This window comes from Molossus molossus, unplaced genomic scaffold (genome assembly GCF_014108415.1).
Source record: "Molossus molossus isolate mMolMol1 unplaced genomic scaffold, mMolMol1.p scaffold_m16_p_14, whole genome shotgun sequence".
Taxonomy (NCBI): domain Eukaryota; kingdom Metazoa; phylum Chordata; class Mammalia; order Chiroptera; family Molossidae; genus Molossus; species Molossus molossus.
In genome coordinates this window covers 52,688,218-52,708,395 of record NW_023425349.1, presented here as the reverse complement: position 1 = coordinate 52,708,395, position 20,178 = coordinate 52,688,218, and the positions used below count along the sequence as shown (strand labels likewise).

The 20,178-nt window shown below is 41.2% G+C and overlaps 2 protein-coding genes across 4 annotated transcripts in view; one reads left to right on the top strand and one right to left on the bottom strand.

Moving 5' to 3' along the window:
• Positions 1–20,178, bottom strand: part of DOCK8 (dedicator of cytokinesis 8) — a 209,001-nt gene that overhangs the window by 80,064 nt on the left and 108,759 nt on the right. For all 3 annotated transcript variants that reach the window (XM_036261842.1, XM_036261841.1, XM_036261840.1), the window contains one exon: positions 19,682–19,844. In XM_036261842.1, coding sequence (XP_036117735.1) covers positions 19,682–19,844 — 163 coding nt within the window. The remainder of the gene's footprint in view (positions 1–19,681; positions 19,845–20,178) is intronic.
• LOC118630125 (angiopoietin-related protein 3-like) lies at positions 1,589–6,916 on the top strand. The gene is made up of 3 exons (XM_036261843.1): positions 1,589–2,065; positions 4,160–4,270; positions 6,851–6,916. Exons 1-3 carry the CDS (start codon positions 1,589–1,591, stop codon positions 6,914–6,916), a joined length of 654 nt encoding a protein of 217 aa, XP_036117736.1.

Here is a 20,178-nt window from a genome sequence, read left to right as displayed (position 1 = left end):
GACAGCCTTCAGATACTTGGTGGCTTTTCCAATATGCATATCCCTGACGGCCTGGGCAGTTTCACACGTGGTTCTTAAAGTGAACACGAAGATTGGAACCTCGTGATTTGCATGATTTTGTGGGGTTTTCTGAGTTGAGTAAATAGTGAACCATTTTCAGAGGTCACCTCAGGCCACTTATGGGAAGAGAAAATGTTATTAATAAACATGATTTTAATGGTTGCATGCTATCCATATTATGAATGTGCCATAATTTACACTAGTCTCCCAAAATAAGCATTTAGATGATTTCCTTTTTTAAAAAAAATTATAAAGTCATGATAAACCCTGTGTGTGTGTGTGTGTGTGTGTGTGTGAGATCTTGCCCTTCTGCAATATAGTATACTTGTAAAAGAATCCCTTTTAGTTCTATATAGTTCTTCATCTTTGAATTAATTGCAAAGACACCAATCAGCCTTTTTTCATGCTGTGATTGAAGAAGTAATGAGCCAGAGTGTATAGTGCTTTGAAGCCGACGAAAGGTGTGTGGAAAGCGCAGCAGCAGCCCTGCCGGACAGGTTCAGCAGGTGAGCCGGCAGCACGCTCCCCTCCTACGTCCCGGCAGCGGCACCAACTGTTCGCAGGTCCCCCAGCACCGGCCAGCAGTTTTGCACATCGCTTCCAAGGGCTTTGCTGACCGCTTTGTTTAAACAGCATCCAGTTGTTCAGTGTCCTGCCTGGTACTGGATGCACTTTCCACAGAGTACAGAGCAGAGGGAAACTTCAAGAGAATTTAGTCCAATGTCCCTTTCTGCAGGCTAGGAAACTGACTGCCAGGGAGGTTAAATAACTTTGCCTAAACATTTTTAAAGAGAAGATGCATTTTCCAAGGCCCATCATATTACTTAATGGCAAATATGCTAAGTGACATGTTCTGTTAAATCTGTATGCTTTTCAAGAAATGCATATTAGTAAATAGTGTTTTCTGTTGGGAGGGAAGATCTGCCTGCATGGTCAATAATCCACACCCAGAGTAATTATTAGCAAACGGATAAACAGGCTCATATAGTATATATGTGGTAAATTAAGTGTCTCATATCGGCTAGAGAAAATCCTAAGAATTATATGTAATAATTTTGGAGAGGGCAGCCCATAACTAAAATAGGAATCACTTGGTAGAGCAAAATTATTTTGAAAGCTTTTTTAGTAACTACAGGTCTAGTGTATGTGCGAGGCATTTAGTATAACCTCATCTTTCCCCAAGAAAAATGGTTTGCTTCAATCAAATGCCTCACAACATAGAACAGGACATTCAGTCTTCATCAACAATGTTCTTCCCAGAGCTACTTCAGATGGCTTCTCTCGATTACAAACTGTTTTGGAAACTCCAAATTCTTTCCAGTGATTCAGCAATAGCCTCTCAACTAATTTGTAAACTGCTGTGATTCAGCAGCTCCAGGAAGTTAGAGGTTAACTTTATGAAATTTGTCATTCTTAGATCAAATTGTCAACCAAACTCTTTCTGCTCTTTACTCTCTTGGGACCATCTTCTATTTTCTTTGCTGAAAACAGGTTACCCCAAAGGACCTTGCAGTCTTTCAAAGCAACAATGCAAAAAACATCAATTTGGCTTCTCCTCAGTTTAGCCTATTCTTTATCCAGTGCAAGGAAACAAAGAGAAAGATATGCTCCTGTCACTTATCACCAAGATGACATCAATGTTCTCTCCCAGGGCCTTCTACAGCTTGGAACTGAGCTCAAGATGCAAGTGAGCTACAGCAAAAATCACATTGGCCACCTGTATAAACAACTGAATACTCTGAACGCCTCGGTAGTGGAGCTTCTAACTCAAGTCAGCCAGCAGGAGAGAAAGAAAGAGGACCTGGACAGGAGAGCTGAGCAGCTGGACAGAAGGAATGAAGATCTCTATCAGCTGGTGGCTGAGCTCCAGCATCAGCTGGTTGCAGGGATAAAGCAGAGAGAGAAATTCAGTGAGAGGCTAAACTTGCTGGAGCAGAAGATGGAGGATGCAGTGTTCTTCAAGGCAGGTGGGCTTTCTTTGACAGACGTGATGGATGACATCATGGTGAGTAGGTCATTATTGATCATTTTAGTTGACTGTTGTTTTATCGGAAAAAAATACATTTTTTAATATTATTACTCTTTTAAAACAGAAATGCCATTCTATTGGAGAATGGATCCTCAAGTAAGATTCACGAAGTTGGAGTTGTTTCTGCTGTGAGAAAGCCTGGTTAAGGGTGGTGGTGCAGACCAACCCTTTGTAATGCAAATGCTTATGCATCTGCCGTTGCTGGTAATGGCAACCGAAGCCATGTTTCGAATGAAAGAAATATTGGTGTCACTTGCACCCAAGGTGTAGGTGGAGGAACACTTGATCATGTCATAAAGCAAAAAGCTAGCTTTCTATTCTCTGAGAATATTTTATTTATAAGGCCTTGGGATTTCCAAAGAGAGCCAAAGGATTAACTGTAGTTATTCAAAGGCAAACAACCCTTGTTGCTTCTTATGTCTCTCTTTGAAAGTGAGACTGAAGTGAATTAAATGGCTTGTACTCCTTGGATAATGTTGAGTGAAAATTCAGGATATAAAATTTTATCTATGACAGGGTTATAAATATTCAAAAATTGAATATGCATGAAGGGTTAGGGCTAGAAGATGATATGTTTGGGGAAATGAGAAAAGTGGATTTGATTTTGAAATGGAATTGGTGTCAATTTTGGTTTCCTTTCTCTTATCTTAGTGCAGAAGCTGTAACAAGCATATATCAAATATATGGTTTTAAAAACACAAAATAAAAAATTGCTGATTCTGTGGCCTGGGTTATCTCCACTGCCTTTTGAATATCACTAATGCCCCTAATTTAAGCTGCTGTTACCCCAGGGAAGATGGGCTTGTATGGAGACCTGTGATCAGTGGCCACCAAATAAGATAATGGGTGGAACGGTTCTTTAAAAATCACAAAATGTTCTACAAATGTAAGGTGGACAAGTCAATTTCCTCACCCGCAACAAAAAGATTGGCTCTAAGTTTCAATTCAGTGATACCTGACAAGTCCTTTGCTGTAAACTGCAAAACTGGACACCAATGAAGATGATCTTCTTATCAGGATTGTGTAAAGCAGTTGAGTGAACTTCAAATACACTCAAAGAGTCTGCAGGACTATAAGATCTTAATATATGTTACTTAGGGAATCCATCAGCCTCCCTGGGTTTCTCTCTCCATCTTTCAGTCTCTTTCTGTCTCCATGTCTGTCTGTCTTTACTCTGTGTGTGTCTCTCTCTGCCTCTCTGTGTCCCTCAGACACTGTTCTTCTCTGATACACTCTTGCCCTTCTGTCTCTCACAGTCCCTCAGAAAATGACAAAACGCTCTTTTTGAGGGAACACTCGTCCAGGTCCACCTAGTCACTAAAAGCCATTTCCTTACAAGTGTGCAAGTGTTTGATGATTTTCTGCTCTGAGCTAGGACTGGGTTGTGGGCAGGGTCATATTCTCTGAGGATGATAAGTACAGAGCCTAATACCTATGAACATTTCAAGAATCCACAAAGATGTCTGAACATTCAAAAATAATTAGCTCCCAAATACACAAAGTAAAAGCTCAAAACCAAAATTAGTGAGTTTTAAATTAAATGCTTACCAAAATAAATAATAAATAAATAATAAATAAATAAAATGCTTACCAAATGCAACATTTTCTCAATCAGTCAACAACAGCTCTACTGAATTTAACCTACAGTGACAATTTTTTCCTCCTACTTAGCAGACCGTGATAAAGTTATATATAAAGTACATATATGTAACAAATGAAAAAGTGGGTGATTCCCAATATATTTTAAATGATGTGGTCGGGTGATTTGGGGCTTGGGGAGGTCTCAAAAGTTCTTGGATATAGATATTGGGGTGGGAAAGAATAAAATACCATGAAATTGTTTTTCCTATTTTATTAGTTTTCTTCTAGCTTGAAATACAAACGACGGTTTTGTAGCCGACCACCAGCACTAGGCACTGGGCTGAGGTGGACGGTCATGGAAATTAGACGCTGGCTCTCCTGATGCAACTGCGGAAACAGCTTTGTATAGAAAAAGCTCGCCAACCTATTTTGGCAACTTCAAAGTAATTTCTTTTCCTTTCCTTGTGTTTTAAAACTCTCCTTCTCTAGCCCTTTTTGCAAAGACAGAGCCAAAGAATTGATGAGCTATTTGCTGAAGTGGAAATGCAGCAGAACCAATCGCATAAACGAGATGCCCTCATTAAAAAGCTACGGGAAAAGGTTAGTGCCTCTTACTCCCTTTAGAAATATGTTAGCAGCAGACTTTGATTCCAACAAGACGAAATCCAAATGCCTATTAATATCACCAATATCTTACAGTTATCTGGTGTCTTTTAGTCAAACACTACAAAGAAAATTGCAAATCTAGATATATTTTTAAGGTACTTATGCAAGGTGAGAAACTGAGGAGATTGTTTTATTTGTCGTTCACCTTCACTGCCAGAAAAATTTATTTTAAATGTAATAATAAAAATAGCTAACATTATTTAAATCTTACTATGTGCAGGCACTGTTCTAACAGTAGCTAATGGTACCTATGACAGGTACTACTATGACCCTCACTAGGCAGATGATATAACTGAGGCACAGAGAGGATGCATATCTTGCAAAAGGTAACACAGCTAGCACAGTGCAATTCAAATCCGGGTTCTCTGAAGCTAATACTAGATCCAGTTCCCACAACCATTGCTATTTCTAAGAAAAACAGTAAACAGTATCACTGATCAACAATCAGACTCACCAGAACATTTTTTTTAATCCTCACCTGAGGATATTTTTCTTTTTCTTTTCTTTTGTATTGATTTTAGAGAGAGAGGAAAGGAGAGAGAGAGAGAGAAACATCGATTAGAGAAAACATCAATTGGCTGCCTCCTGCATGCTCCCCACAGGGGATTTGGCCCACAATCTGCATGTGTCGTGACCAGGAATCAAACCAGCAATTTCTCAGTGCATGGGTTGATGCTCAACCACGGAGCCACACCAGCCGGGCAGGATATTTTTCTATTTATCTTCAGGTAGAGTATGAGGGAGAGAGAGAAACACTGACGTGAGAAGGACACATTGACAGGTTGTCTCCCGCAGGACCCAGACCAGGGCCGGGGATGAACCGCAACCAAGGTATGTGCCCTTGACAGGAATCTAACTTGAGACTCACTGGTCCGCGGGCGGATGCTCTACCACTGAGCCAAAATGGCCAGGGCTATAATATGGTCTTTTATTGTATTACTTACAAGGGCTAAAGAAGGTTTCCCCAGCCCTGGCCGTTTTGTTCAGTGGTTAGAGCATCAGCCCACGGACCAAAGAGTCATGGGTTCGATTCCTGGTCAAGAGCACACACCACAGTTGAGGGTTCGATCCCTGGCACCCATTGCAGTTGAAAGGGAGACAATCAATTGATGTGACTCTTTTTTTTTAAAATTATTATTTATTGTTTATCCTCACCCGAGGATGCCTTTTCCAATTTTTGTTCAGATAGAGTGGGAGGGAGAGGGGAAGACAGAGAGAGAGAAACATCGATGTGAAAGGGACACATTGAGTGGCTGCCACCCACATGACCCAACCAGAGCTGGGGACAAACTGCAACCGAGGTACATGCCCTTAGTGGGAACCAAACCCAGGTCTCTCTGGACCTCAGGCCAATGTTCTAACCGCTGAGCCAAACCGGCCAGGGCTGATGTGACTCTTTCACACCGATGTTTTTCTCCCTCCCTCCTTCAAACTCTAAAAAAAAAATCAATGAAAAAATATCCTTGGGTGAGGATTTTTTTAAAAAGAATGTTTCCCCAAACAAATAAACTTAAAAAAAAAAAAAAGGTTTGCGATAACATACTTAACTTAGAAGATGAGAATGGCTACTGTCCTCAGTGTTAGACAGGGGTTTTGATATTTTAAATACATCAAGAGCAAATTAAGCTCAGCTGGTGTGGCTCGGTGGTTGACTGTCGACCTATGTATCAAGTGGTCACTGGTTCGATTCCCGGTCAGGGAACATGCCCAGGCTGTGGGCCTGATCTCCAGTGGGGGGGCATGCAGGAGGCGGCCAATTGACGTTGTCTCTCATCAATGTTTCTATCTCTCTCTCCCTCTCCCTCCTCTCTCTCTAAAAAATCAATAAAGAAAAAAAATTTTTTTTAAAGAGCAAATTAAGTTAGAAATCTTAGAGCTAATATAATATTTGGTACATTCCAGAGTTGCCTAGAAACCTGCAAACGTGGCTATATATTTTTAAGTGGGAGCATGTGATGTAAACGGGTATTGTGCAGAGCTAAGACTTTGCTGCTCAAAGAGTGGTCCAGGGAGGAGCAGCTTCAGCATCAGAGTTCCTGGGGGGCCAGTCAGGATGTACCACAGACCAGCGGAATCAGAACCTGCATTTCAACAGCACCTCAGGGGATTCAAGTGCACTTTTGAATTTAAGAAGCACAGATACAGGAGCACTAGTCTGTTTGAAATTTGGGGGATATATGAATCTTGTAGTTTATTGTGTTTCCTTTCGTTTGCTTGCCTGCTAGGAAGCTCAAGTCAGACTTGCAACTGACTTTTTAAGGAGCTGTCAAGGACCTTAAAATATATTCTGCATATTAACCTTATCCAGGTTTAGATTGATTTCCCTCCCCTTATCTCCTTTAACCCAGAAATGTTATACCTTATTTTACAATCTCCATAAGCTGCCTCAGATATCTTTTAGAATGGGAAGGTTTATAAATAAATGCGTGGAAGTAAAACATTTGCCATATCCTGTCTTGTCATTCCATGGTCTAATGCCACGATTTGTGTTTATTTCTATTTCTAATATTTTAGGTTAAATCAAAGCACAAACTCAAATCAGTGAAAAATGGAAATGGAAAGAAAACCCCTGATGTGTAGGGTGAAGAGAATGGTCCATCTTCGGAAATCAGGGCAAGAAAAATGGAGCAAGAATCCTGTTCTAGGGCGCAAGTCAGAGTCCACACAAGGCTGCCTGCACTGGCAAAGGGCCCCAGATTGAGGAGGCACCGGGGGTGTTGTCACAAGCAGCAGCTTGCCCCTTAGTGACCTCGGTGCCCCGCGGGCCAGGCTGCAGTGCTCTGTATAAATGCTAGCACTGTATTCGGAACTTCGGGGGCCTCTAACCCTGCTCCTATAAAAAGCAAATGCAGTGAAGTAGCCAGAGACAAAATGTTACCAAATTGTTTAGAAACACTATAATAAACGGCCCGATATTCTTTCTCTTTAGTCATATTATGTTTTTAAAAATGCACTCCAGAACAGAAATCAACGAGAGTGAGAAAAACAAACAGAAAACCAGCAAACTCTTATACTTGTTATTACACCACTTTTTAAAGATTTTTGAAGGGGAAAATAATCCATTCTTTCCCAGTTGATGAATTACAATTTGAACATCAGATATGGTGTCTTTATGTTGAACAACTAATATTACTACTGATAATTTGTCTTCGAACATGGACTAGATGCTAACATATCCCATATTTGCAGAGTACCTTTCCTGTTACCTCAATTCTCATCCCTTCTTTTTATGAGACAGATAAAAGTTCCTCTTAAGAAAGGACTTGGAAAACCAGCATTCCTCCTGTTAGATAAAGCCGGCCCTCAAGCTGGGACAAAGAGAATCTTCCCTTCTAGAAACAGGTAAAAGCTCTTGAGCTCTCCTTAAAACCCACTCACTTGTTTAAGAAAAGTCCAACTACTTTGTTTCAATAGCGAAGACCCAAAAGGAAAGTTGGAATGTTCACAATCTTGGGTCTTATCTGGATCAGATTCCCATCGAAAAAAATCACAACTACATAAATATTTGAAACCTGCTGGGGAAAACTGACCACTTTAAGAAAATATAAAACTCTAGGCTGGGTATCTTAGTTGGTTAGCACATCATCCAGACACATCAAAGTTGCAGGTTTGATCCCCAGTCAGGGCACATACAGGAATCAACCACTGAATGCATACGTAAGTGGAACAACAAATCAATGTCTGTCTGTCTGTCTCATTCCCTTCCTCTTTCTCTCTCAAATCAATAAATAAAATTCTAAAAAAATCTCTAACTTTGCTTGAAACTGTTTTTGAAATTGTACTTTGTTGACCACTATGCTGTACATCAGAAACTAATACAAAATAATATTGAATATAAGCTGTACTTGAATAAAAGAAATTAAACTATACTTTGTTGAACTAACTGAAATGTTATGAATTAAGATATCCATGTTTTTAAATACTCTTTTGAAACACTGCTTAGAAGATTTAATGTACTAAGTGGTTTGTATATCATTCACTCCCACCTTAGTATAAATTAGCTCATTCGATTCTTTTCCTTCTTATAAGAGGATGGATTTATGGACTGTAGATGTGAGTGGAGAAAGGGGATATAAAGGAGGATGGGGCAATTAGTAATCATGGGGCACTGATCTGGGAAGATCTGGATGCTTAGGGTGTCAAGGAGAGTGACAAAGCAAGGGGAGCTGGGAAGATACCCCAATCTAAACTTTTTTATTCCACAACTTTTTTCTAAAACTTTAAAAAGTTTGACACTGACAAAATTGTCAAAAGGCTCACTAGATAATTGCCCTGCTTCCAACTTCCAGCTCTCCCCATGGCACCCACGGAGGGGTTTTAAAGTGTAACTTATCTGGATATTCCCTGTGATTCCCACATGGGGAGGGCTCAGAATTTGTTAAATAGATCAAGTTTGGTTTACCCAATCCCCAGTTTCAGTATTTGATGACTAGAAAACATTTAATATTTTCTACTTGGGCCGAGACTGGAACTACTCTAGCAATATACATTTCAAACATCCTGCAAAGCGTACCCTTTCAGAGTTACATTTTCCACTTCACTCAGAGGACTTTATGTTTGCATATAGATTTACAGATGCTTGGGAGGTGAGTGTGTGGTAGGGTGCTGGGGTGCTGAGCAAGGGGAGAAATGATCCTATTCCGTAGTATATACAGTTTAGGTTTTTCCTTACTATTTTGAATCTAAGAAAACTTGGGAAATTTGCTTTAAACTAGGTAAAAAAAAAAAAAGTTCCCCCTACACTATAGGCTTGTTTCTTTGGCGTGTGGGTTAGTGAGGGGTAGGTGTAGGATCACTTTTCACCATTGAGACTCTGTCAAGAAGTAGTTACTTTTCTATTAGGGAGTGAAATATTACAGATGTCCTAGAAATATATCAGGATGACTATTAAACCCTCCACAGAGAACCTTGTCCTCTGCATCCACAGAAGGGACCCCCCTCCTTGACTCACTTCCATACGTCTTCAAAGTCACACAACTGGAGCACCCCAACTTTTGGTAGCTTGGTTAAGAACTGTGGTTGTAGTTGACTCGCAATGGTCCCAACCCCTGATATTAGGTTACAAAAAGACTGACTCCTAATTTCTCCCTCTGCCTCTTTCTAAAGAAGCCAATTGCCATGTTATGAGCTGCCCTGTGGAGAGACTAACACAGCAAGGAATTCAAGGAGGCCTCTTGCCAACAGCTAACTGTGAGGAAGTAAGGCCCTTAACTCAAGAGTCCCAAAGGAACTGAATCTTGTCAACAACCACATGAATGAGCTTAAAAGCAACCTCTAGTTGACTCTTGGGGTAATCACAGCTTTAGCTGACATCTTGACCGTGGCCTTTTGAGAATCAGAGGCACCCAGCTAAGCCGCATCCAGATCACCCACATACGCTGTGAGATAGTAACTGTTTGTTCTTTTAAGCTACAAAGATTTCTGTTACATAGCAATAGATAACTAACAAGTGCTTATACTTAAAAAGGTATTTGTCAGGTATTCAATGATATTTGAACATGCAATTAAAAAAAAATGGCTTTACCTTGTAAAATTTCGTCCTCTTAACTGATTCTTAGTATTATTCTCCTGGACTAAGGAATACAATGTAATGACTACCTGTAGAACAATAGTCTTAATATCAAAATAGCCCGTTCGGAATCAACCCAATCTCCAACCTAGTATAAAAATAGAATTGTAAAAACATAAATACATAATTTGGAGGAGTTCTAGTTTTGGTTCTATTAACTGAATTAACTAGTATCTCTTAAAGAGGCCATGACAGATAAAGTAATAAAAGAATAAAAAGTACCTACCACAAACATCCTTCCTCCTTTCAAAAACAACACACTTTAGCGAAAGCCTCTCCCAAGTAGCAACAAACACACACTTCAATATTTAGTTTTGTAAAAAAAAAAAACAACAATAATTCAAGTTTAAAAAAACAATAATTCAAGTTTAAAGATATCATTTCGATGCCAAATCTGGACGGGGCTGCATATTTTAAAAGCCCACCGGTCAGAATCATCACGTGGGAGACTAACACGCATCGACCTGCACATTCTTTTCAGGGACAGAGACAGCACATTTTTTCCAGGCTTTGCAAATAGTTTCCTAAAACAAATCTGCCAGCTGACAAAGCACATACACATACCAGAACATTTCCAATCTCTGCTGTTGCCGAAGCTGACTTTTGTTTTTCTTTTCGTTTGGAGCAAAGCCTTTACTGGTCCTTTACCCATTAAAAAAACAAACAAAAAACAGCCAATGAATTAGTCAATACTATAAAGTGCATGCTTAATCATTCCTGATTTTTTTTTTTTTTAATCCTCACCAGAGGACATCTTTTCGTTTTTTGTTCAGATAGAGTGGGAGGGAGAGAGAGGAAGAGAGAGAGAAAGAGAAACATGATGTGAAAGAGACACATTGAGTGGCTGCCACCCGCACGACCCAACCAGGGCCGGGAAAAACTGCAACTGAGGTATGTGCCCAGCGGGAACCGAACCCGGGTCTCTCTGGACCGCAGGCCGACGCTCTAACCGCTGAGCCAAACCGGCCAGGGCATTCCTGATGTTTTTAATATTGTTTGCTGCCTTGGTTTGGGTTGAAGAAAGTATTGGAACTGGAAACAGTACGCTTACTAAAATAAATTGTCCAGATGCTCCCACCACCTCTAGAAACATGACCTGCTCTGGTACTTGGTGAGAGAGAAGGTTTGTCTGGGTTTTTTCTGGGTTTTACAGGCGGTTTCAAAATATTGCAGGGAGGGGAGCAGGGGAGCATAATTGTTATCATTTTGCTTTTTCACAAAGTAAGGACAGACCACTAACTTGATGTCTGTTCTCTATAAAAGAGGAAGCAGCCATTGATCAGTTCCCTCACCCATGGCTTGGGTGATCATCAGAGTGAAAGAAAACCTGCCCGAGGAAAATGAATCAGCCCCTTCTCTCTGCCTCTCCCAGCAAGGACATCTCATGCATGCTAGGGAAGAATTACAGTAGCATCAAAATAACCTGGATGGTGTGTTCACTGGCAGCATTCGACTCAACATCTGTGAAATAAAAACTTTTGCAACCAGGAAATGTAAAGGCCAATGATGCAGGAAGGAACGAGAACTCGGAGCTGGAGCGGAGCTGGAGCGGAGCCGCGCCTGGGGGCAGCCTGTCTGAGCCTTGAGACCACAGGACACCCATTAACAGGGAGCTGTTAAAACACTTCTGCTTTAGAGATGGCCTAACACTTCAGGGAGGAGTAGGTAAAGGCTGACCTTTGGGCCACCAATAAAGTACACAGGAAAGACAGAAATGTGGATAAAAAAGTAGAAATGGCAAAAGAAATAGGGAATAATTCCAGAAGGATATCTCATTAGAAGACAAACGACTTCAAAGAATTAATTTAAAAATAATAATTGAAAAACTAACAAAAGCATAGAAATCAAAGAAAGGCTCTTTGGATTTTAGGAGGCGCCTTCTAATCTAGGGAACTATGCATCATCATCATCACATGCAAGCCCAGATTTGCCTTACTTTCATCAGCACTTCTATTGCTTCTGCACCCACCAACCTTATACTCCAAACCCATGAAAAAAACCGGAGATTTCATGACCTTCCATGCTGAATTCCCTGTGAAGGCTCTATGAAAAAAAACGCTGTTTGCCATCATTAAATGGACAGAGCAGGACTCTTGGTTAGGACAGTTGTTTATAGGCAGTAACACTAAAGTATGGTGAACTCAAAATGAAAGAGTATAACGTGGAGTGGTGACTCGTGGAATCAGTGAGGTTAATGTACCCGGAACTGCCTCACCCACATTCTTCTAGTTCTGCACGTGAGACAGGACTGGTCAGTGTGTAAATCCGTGTAGTGAACACCACCTCCGCAAAATGAGAGTTCACTCTCTCTCTACACCACAGGATACAGATCTCAATTCTTATCCCTACCATATCTTCCCCAAAGTTCCAGCTTTCTAAGGTCATGACTTAGTAAGGAAAGAAGGCCGAAGTTGACAGGTGAAAATAAAATGTTTTGCAAAAAACGACGACAGCGATGTCTCAGGACACTGGAACACTTTTTTTGGTCCTACACTTCAAGGGCAAAACATAAAATGTGTTTTTCTGTAATAAAATCACAACTCCCTTTTGTAATGTGTCTAAAACTAGAAAGTGAGCAAATTGCACCCTCAAGTGGCTGGAAGGATAGCTTTGCAAAACCTGCAACTGTTGCTAAGTAATCTTAGGTAACTGGCTTCTCCTGAATTTTTTCATTTTTTCTAGGAAAAAAGGAGGAGGATTGAATTTTGGAGCAGGGCACCAGGCAAATGGGGATTGTGCTCCTGATTTATTATTGAGACCAACTTGCCACAGCAAAGTTAAGTACAAGGACTTAATTATCTGGATAAGTCAGGCACTAGGAATCACTATGCCTCTGTCTCTATTACTGGGCTAATTCAAATAATTTGCTTTTGCCTGGGCTGCATTTATATTAAGTGTCTTTTCATAATAAGCCTTATGTTCCATGAGGAATTGCTGCTAAATTTAGTAAAATCTAAGACTGGGCTTCAGGGCTGTCTTATACTTAAGGCAGAATTCTTTAAAGGGTGGAAAGCAGGAATATCCAACAAATATGCTCGCACATCTGTGAAAGAATCTATAGGATGTTTTCATTGTAACATCATTTGCACTATCAAAAGATTTGCATCACCTTATATACTCATTAGTATGGGGTTAAATACATCGTGATGCATCCATTCAATGAGGTTCAGTGCAGCTGTAAAAAGAAGCATGAGGCAGTTCTACGTATTCATATAAACTGCTCTCCATAATATAGTGTTCAATGAAAAATCCAGGTGCACAGCAGTGTGATGATCGTGCTAAAGTTGCATTATGAAGGGAAAACATGCAGGGTTATATTGGCTTGTACACACAAACAGGTTATTTCTGGAAGGATATACACAAGAAACTGGTTTTTAATGGGATTGAAATGTGAAATTTACATGATTTTCATCTGTTTTGTTCACTAGTATTTCTCCAGTGTTTAGAATAGGGCCTGACACATCATATGCATTAAATAATATTTGTAGAATAAATAAATGAATAAAATCAAATATATATTTTAAAGGATGTCTCCAAGGAGGGGAATTGGATGGTTGGAGGTTAACAATAGGAAAGAGAGTCTGGCCTGTGTGGCTCAGTGGTTGAGCATCAACCCATGCACCAAGAGGTCGCCAGTTCGATTCCCAGTCAGGGCACATGCCCAGGTTGTGGGTCTGGTCCCCAGTGGGGGGCATACAGGAGGCAGCCAATCGATGTTCTCTCCCATCGATGTTTTTATTTCTCTCTACCTCCCCCTTCCTCCCTCTCTAAAATCAATTTTAAAAAAAAGTTTAAAAATGGAAGAGCGAATTTTCACTGTGCATTTTTGTACTTTAATAATTTTGAACCATTAGAATAAGCTACCTAATCCAAACTAAAGTTCAAACAACTAAAGAAACAAATAAGAATGGGAAGTTATTATTTTGAGAGTTAAGTAAGGCATTGTTTTGATAGTGATTTAGGCCATGGCTAAACATCGGAACCTATCAATCATTAATTAGCAACAGCACCAGAGTACTTATAGCATCTGAGAAGCATTACGTCATAAAAACTGTCCTTACGTGAAGAGGTTTCCTGTCGCGTCTCAGATTCTTGATAGACAAGCACTTGCTCTTTGCCAAATCCATCTTATCTGATCCCCTGCATACCGTGGGATTGCTTCCCAAGTCAGGTGGATGAAACTGCATGGCCCTCACCCCTGAGTTTCCAGCGGCTGACGTCACTATGGACCTTTGCATGACTCCACAGATTAGAATAACTCATTGGGAGGAACTTCATAAAAGGGAGGCAGAAGCTTTGATTCTTAAAGGAGGCCCAAGGCCTGACTCCAGACCATCTGAATGGGCGTCTCCAGGTAGGTAAGTCTCCAAAAAGGACACTTGTGTTTTTATAAAGCTCCACAACAGACTCTGAGGCTCAGCCACGTTTGCCCCCACCCCACCGTCCGCGGCAGTGACAAGATCCCACTGGGCTCAGGGTGGGAGTCCATTCCATTTCCTGGGACAAGAAAAAGTCCCTCTCAGGGACAGCTTCTGTTCCCTCTGTCCCAACTCCTTCCCAAGCACCTCATCCAGAATTATTTCCGGTTCATGCCTTTCCTTAGAAATCCTGTTCTTTCCATTACAACTTCCAGGCATTCACGCCGGATCGGTTTGCACATTTATTCTATGCCATTCTTCTTGCCCCTGTCAGATGCTGCCTGGTAGTGTTCCTCAGGACTCCGCTGGGACACGGGAGGCACCTCCCTATTAGACCAGTCATCAGGCATAGCTTTGGGAATGTAGACTTCTGGTCTCAGAACATTCAGCCGAAGAGGAGGAGGGAGGCCTGAAAACAGCTAATTATCCATCAAAGAAATCATGTTCCAACTGATAGGCTTGTTCTCGGCAAGCACAGTCCTCCACAGCAAGCCTGATAATTGGATAAAAAGACCTCAGAGGCTCTCAGGGGCTGGGATGAGAAATGAAAATGCTCTTTATGTGGCATTCCCTAATGTAATCACCAGTTAAGGGGATGGCAAGGAGCTTAACAAGCTCATTACAACTTCGGCGCCTGTGATCTCTAAACATGCCCCCATGGCAGCCACGGGATAAAATGCCCTTCAAGGTCGCACTAGGCCTCGGCCCCAGCCTGTGCTGATTTTATTCTGCCCCCACCAGAACGCAGCTGGCGTCTCCATTACCAGCTGCTGGGCCACATGGCCAATAAACCAGGAAATGGTCCAACTGTGTTCCTGGGCTGACAGCTAGTGTTTTCTTGATCTGGGCGTGGAGAAAGGAATGCTAAATTCAGATTTGGGTAATCCTATTGATCAGCCTACTTTTCCCAGCTGCTCTGCTCTACTTTCAGAATTACTGTCCTCTGGGATTCTGCAAAAGCTCTCGCCTGGTCTGTTTCAGGGAACACTTGTCTGGTCCACACCTCTAACTGAGAGAGGGGTCCACAGCACTGCAGAGGCCAAAGCTCCCGCCCTAGGAGATGCTGGCCATTCCTGGGATCAGCACTTCTGCCTCTAGAAGTTCATCTCTTGCCTTAGAGAAGGTGTTTGTTTTGTCACTGGTTCATGGGGATGTTTCCGAGTTCAGCACAGTCCTCCTATAACTGATCTGGATTGCGCCTTAAAGCAGGAAGAATAAGGTGGAGGCACCAGCATCCACAGAGAATACGATGTGAACGGTGCCCACTGTGGGACAACATGGTGACCCTGACTGAGGGCACCAGAAGGGGGAGGGCAACCAGAGGAGGCACCTGAGCAGGTAGGACAACGGGGAGACGGAGGGCGGGAAGGCAATTTCAGCCTCTCCTAAGCCAGTTTTATTTGAGGTTCCATGGCATTTGCTCCTTTAAGAGAGAGAAAAGTAACCTGAGTTCTACTCAGTTGGTGTTAAGTTGAAAGTTCACCCATCTTAGAGTCCTGTGATGTGTGACTCTGGCCACTACTCGCACTAAGGCCAGACAACATCTGCCATCAGATCCAGGTAATAGTTCCCTCCACCCAGGGGAGCGCTGCAGTTTATGTTAAAAGAACACAAGTTTGAAATTTGAATCCTGGATTTGTCACTGTAGGTATCGTTGGCCCAGTAGACATATTCTCCATAAGTTTTGGACGGATCAAATTTTTATAAGTCAGACTGGCCGGTATGGCTCAGTGGTTGAGCATCGACCCATGCACCAAGAGGTTGCCAGTTCAATTCCCAGTCAAGGCACATGGCCAGGTTGTGGGCCAAATCCTCATTGGGGGGCACGCAGGAGGCAGCCAGTCGGTGTTCTCTTTCATTGATGTTTCTACCTCTCTCTCCCTGTCTCCTCCTGTCTCTCTAAAATCAATAAAGAAAAAAAATTTTTTTATAAGTCAAACCGTATTTTATTTTATTTATTTATTTATTTATTTTTTAATCCTCACCCGAGGACATTTTTCCACTTTTTGTTCAGGTAGAGTGGGAGGGAGAGAGAGGAACAGAGAGAGAGAGAGAAACATCGATGTGAAAGGGACACATCGAGTGGCTGCCACCCGCACAACCAACCAGGGCCGGGGACAAACTGCAACCGAGGTACGCGCCCCTAGCGGGAACCGAACCCGGGTCTCTCGGGACCGCAGGCCAATGCTCTAACCGCTGAGCCAAACCGGCCAGGGCTCAAACCGTATTTTATATTCATTAGGTGAATCCTTTATTAAACAAAGAATTATCCCTGAATTTATCTGCTCTGGACATCTTAATTTTGATTTATTTGCTTTCCTTAAAGGGACATAGATGTGACCAGGATTAGAGTCATGGAAACAGCAATATCAACAGGGAAAGTTACCTTACTTACCAAACCCTTAGAAAGATGTCTAGAATTCAACTAAGTAGAAGGAAAACTTTTCTAAATCAAATAGGAACTGCTGTCCCTACTGAAATAACACTCTTGGGAGAGACAAGACATTAGGTCATACCTATTACTGACACCATAATCTAGACAAATCAAGAGACCTTTGCTAGAAAAGAGACTTTGATGTTCAGGCAGGAGGGGGTAAAAAAGTCAAGGCTTTACGTTTTTTGAGGTACAGGGAGATGACAAGGAAGAAAAAGAAGGGAAAATGGACAGAAATGAGTAGACGAGGTCACCAAAGGCAAAATTAGTCAACCTACCGATTTGACCTGGGGTTCCTGCCTCACTTGAGTCTTCCATTTCCATTCTGTGGAATGGCAGTGGAGGTCTAGGGAGAATTTGTCTAGGTTGGTACTGTCAACACCAACCGAAACAAAACCGCTGTAAAGTGTGCGAGGTCTGGAGAAGAATTAGTAAAAATTTAACGGCAACTTGGGAGATTTAGACGAGATGCTCTCTAAATTCCTTGACATTTTTACGAAGTAAGATTCTAAACCAAGTTCACTACCGTTCTTGTTCCTAAAACAAGGTATAAACTAGGGTGGGCTGGGAGCCAAGAGAAGGCGCTATGACCAAACTGGAGAGCAGTGTTTTCTCCTATCGTTCCTGAGGGTAGCAACTTGGGTTTTTTTTATGGGTGGCCTTGTATTTCTATAGTGTACAGAACAGCTTAACGGATATTCACTTTGCACCGGTGGGTCCGTTTCTCATGAAGCCTAGCTGGGTCTACAGGAGCCCTTCCAGGCTTGTCTCCCTGCAGCCTCCATTTCTGATCATCGGGCACACGAATGCATGCCCAGTCCTGCTGTGATGTAATTAAGGGTAATGCTTGCAGCAAGGAGTAGAGAAAGTTGTAAATGCTTCCCATGGGTAATTAAATGCTGAGGGGAAGTTGAATAACTATAGAATTCATTTGGTGCAAGTTTATTTCAATTCCACATGCATTTTTTCCAATTATAGGATGGAGTTTCTAAAGATACAAACACAGCATCCATAAGCAAACGTTTTCATACCTTCATCTCTCTCTAGGGAATGGAGAACTGAAATTTTACATCCTAGGAATGCTTATTTCTCTAGGTGCGAGGCTAGGGCTGAGTTAATATTTAAGGGATAGAAAATGAAGAGCTGCTTCAGAAAGGATTAAGTGGGGGAAAGATGTGTACTTCACCAATATTGAAGGGAAGAGGTCCATTTCTAATTGTGTGGATAGTTGTTTGTATGTCTCAGTGTAGTTTGGACCTTAGTGAACCACTCACTTATCCTGTGTGGGTCTCAATTGTATGCATCTGGCAATGTGGGTGTAGTAAGTTCTGAAATTCTTTGCATTGCAGTCCCACATATACATAAATCATACTGGAAAGTATGGTGAGGGTCTGGGGGAATCAGAACTCTCTTATACCACTGGAAGGATTGCAAACTGGTACAGTTTTGGAAAAAAGTGGCAGGATAAATAAAGCTTAAAATGTATATCAATGTGACCCAGTAATTTCACTTTTAGGAAAATATTCACACATGTGCACAGAGAGACAAAGACAAAATTCTCACTGAACACTGTAAGAACCTCAGATTGGAAAAAAACATAAATGTCTATCAAAAGAGAGAGAAAGAAAAAAAAAAGAAATGGAAAAAGAATTCCTCTTTACACAAAGGAATACTATTCAGCAGTTAAAAATGACAAAGCTCTATATAAATCAATATTAATGTTTCTAAAATATAAGCTGTCAAGTAATTCCCATTCATTAAATTTGTGAAAATCTAAGTAACTAAAAACGATAATGACTGTAACTGAGTGTAACACATCAAATCAATAAAATTCATGAGTCCACAGTAACACTTAAACAAAAAAGAAAAAATCATACTGTTGAATGAAGAGTGCAGTATATGCACACATAGCGTGCAGCCATTTATGGACATTAAAAATGAATGTAAAAATGATACCATTTGGTGTTCAAAGATACATACATACATACATATATACATATGTGTGTGAAACAGAAGGACATGGAAGAAAGGACATAAGTTCATCACTGATGTTTGGGTGGCAAGGTAGAAGTCTGTGACTAGAGACTGGGGATAAAGAGAACTTTACCTTAATCAGTACGGTTTTACACACACACACACACACACACACGCACGCACGCACACACACACAAGTCATTTCCAGATGGTGGACAAAAGATACTTGTTACAGCATTCTTCTCTGCATTAAAAAAATCTTCTCGAAATAAAAACTAAAATACGTGAGCAGCAATGGCTTTGGCAGATGTATGTTGACAAGTTCCCTCCCAGGCCGGGGTAAAGGACCTCCAAGAAACCGAGGCAGCCTGACTACTAGGCTTTTACTGTCCTGCTCCATGCTGTCCAATATGGCAGCCACCAGCCACTTACAACCACTTGAATTTAAATTCAGATTAAGTTGAACAAAATTAAAATTTCAGTTCTTCCATTGCCCTAGTCACATTTCAAATGCTGAATGGCCACATGTGGCTAGTAGCTAATGTATCGGGCAGCAAACATATAGAACATTTCTATTATTGCTGTAAATTCTATTGGACAGAGCTGGTCTCAACGTGAAAAACCTGTCTTGTAGACACTGAGAACATTTTTGGTCATATTGCTCTCTCGCTAATACATCCTTCTGCTCATAGGAAAACCAAGGTAATGATTAGGAGGATTTTTTTTCATTTCTGGAAGGAATATGCCCACTACAATTATGACTGAAATAACACTTTCTTGTTAAAGAAAATTAGATACTTATTTTTAGAATGTGATCCAGTGATTATCTATAGTTATGTAAACATCATATTTCATTTCCCCTAAAACTTAGTAACTAGGATGATGAGGACATCATCCAAACAGAACTGCAAATGTGGGTTCCGTGGTTCCCAAGAGCCTTGGTGTCTTACCTGTACACAGTATGAGGGACATACACTTCCCGGATTGGAAATTCCAAAATCTCTTTTTGTGGACGTGTCCGGTTTTCAGCAAAGGGTCTCACTGGCAGTAGCTCAGGAGTCAGACAGCAATTCATTGTCTCTGGAGCCGGAGAAATCTCGAGCCTGAGCAAGCCTGAAGAGAGAACACGGGAGGGCTTCAATAAAGACGCTGTGGTGTCAGCAAGGAACCCAGAAAAATCATTGTAGTGTGTTTCTCTTATGAAAACATGGATAAGTTGTGGGAGTGTGAGAGTTTTGAAATTCCCAGATAATTTCCCAAAGCTGGAGAAAAAAGCATTTCGTGACAACTTTTGAGATTTCTTTTCTAGGAATTAAAAAAGCAAGACATTGTAGAATAAATAGAAATAGGTGAGAGGATCTTTAAAGCCCCTTCCAGAATAGCACACTATAATAGTGGTGGTTCCCGAACTGGGTTCTCTGGCACCCCAGGGTGCTGCGCTTCAGAG

Excerpts from the sequence above, each read along its gene's own strand:
- LOC118630125 (XM_036261843.1), top strand. The coding sequence starts at position 1,589 with ATGCAAAAAACATCAATTTGGCTTCTCCTCAGTTTAGCCTATTCTTTA. Across the intron at positions 2,066-4,159 it reads ACGTGATGGATGACATCATG|CCCTTTTTGCAAAGACAGAG; the intron begins GTGAGTAGGTCA and ends CTCCTTCTCTAG. Across the intron at positions 4,271-6,850 it reads TTAAAAAGCTACGGGAAAAG|GTTAAATCAAAGCACAAACT; the intron begins GTTAGTGCCTCT and ends CTAATATTTTAG.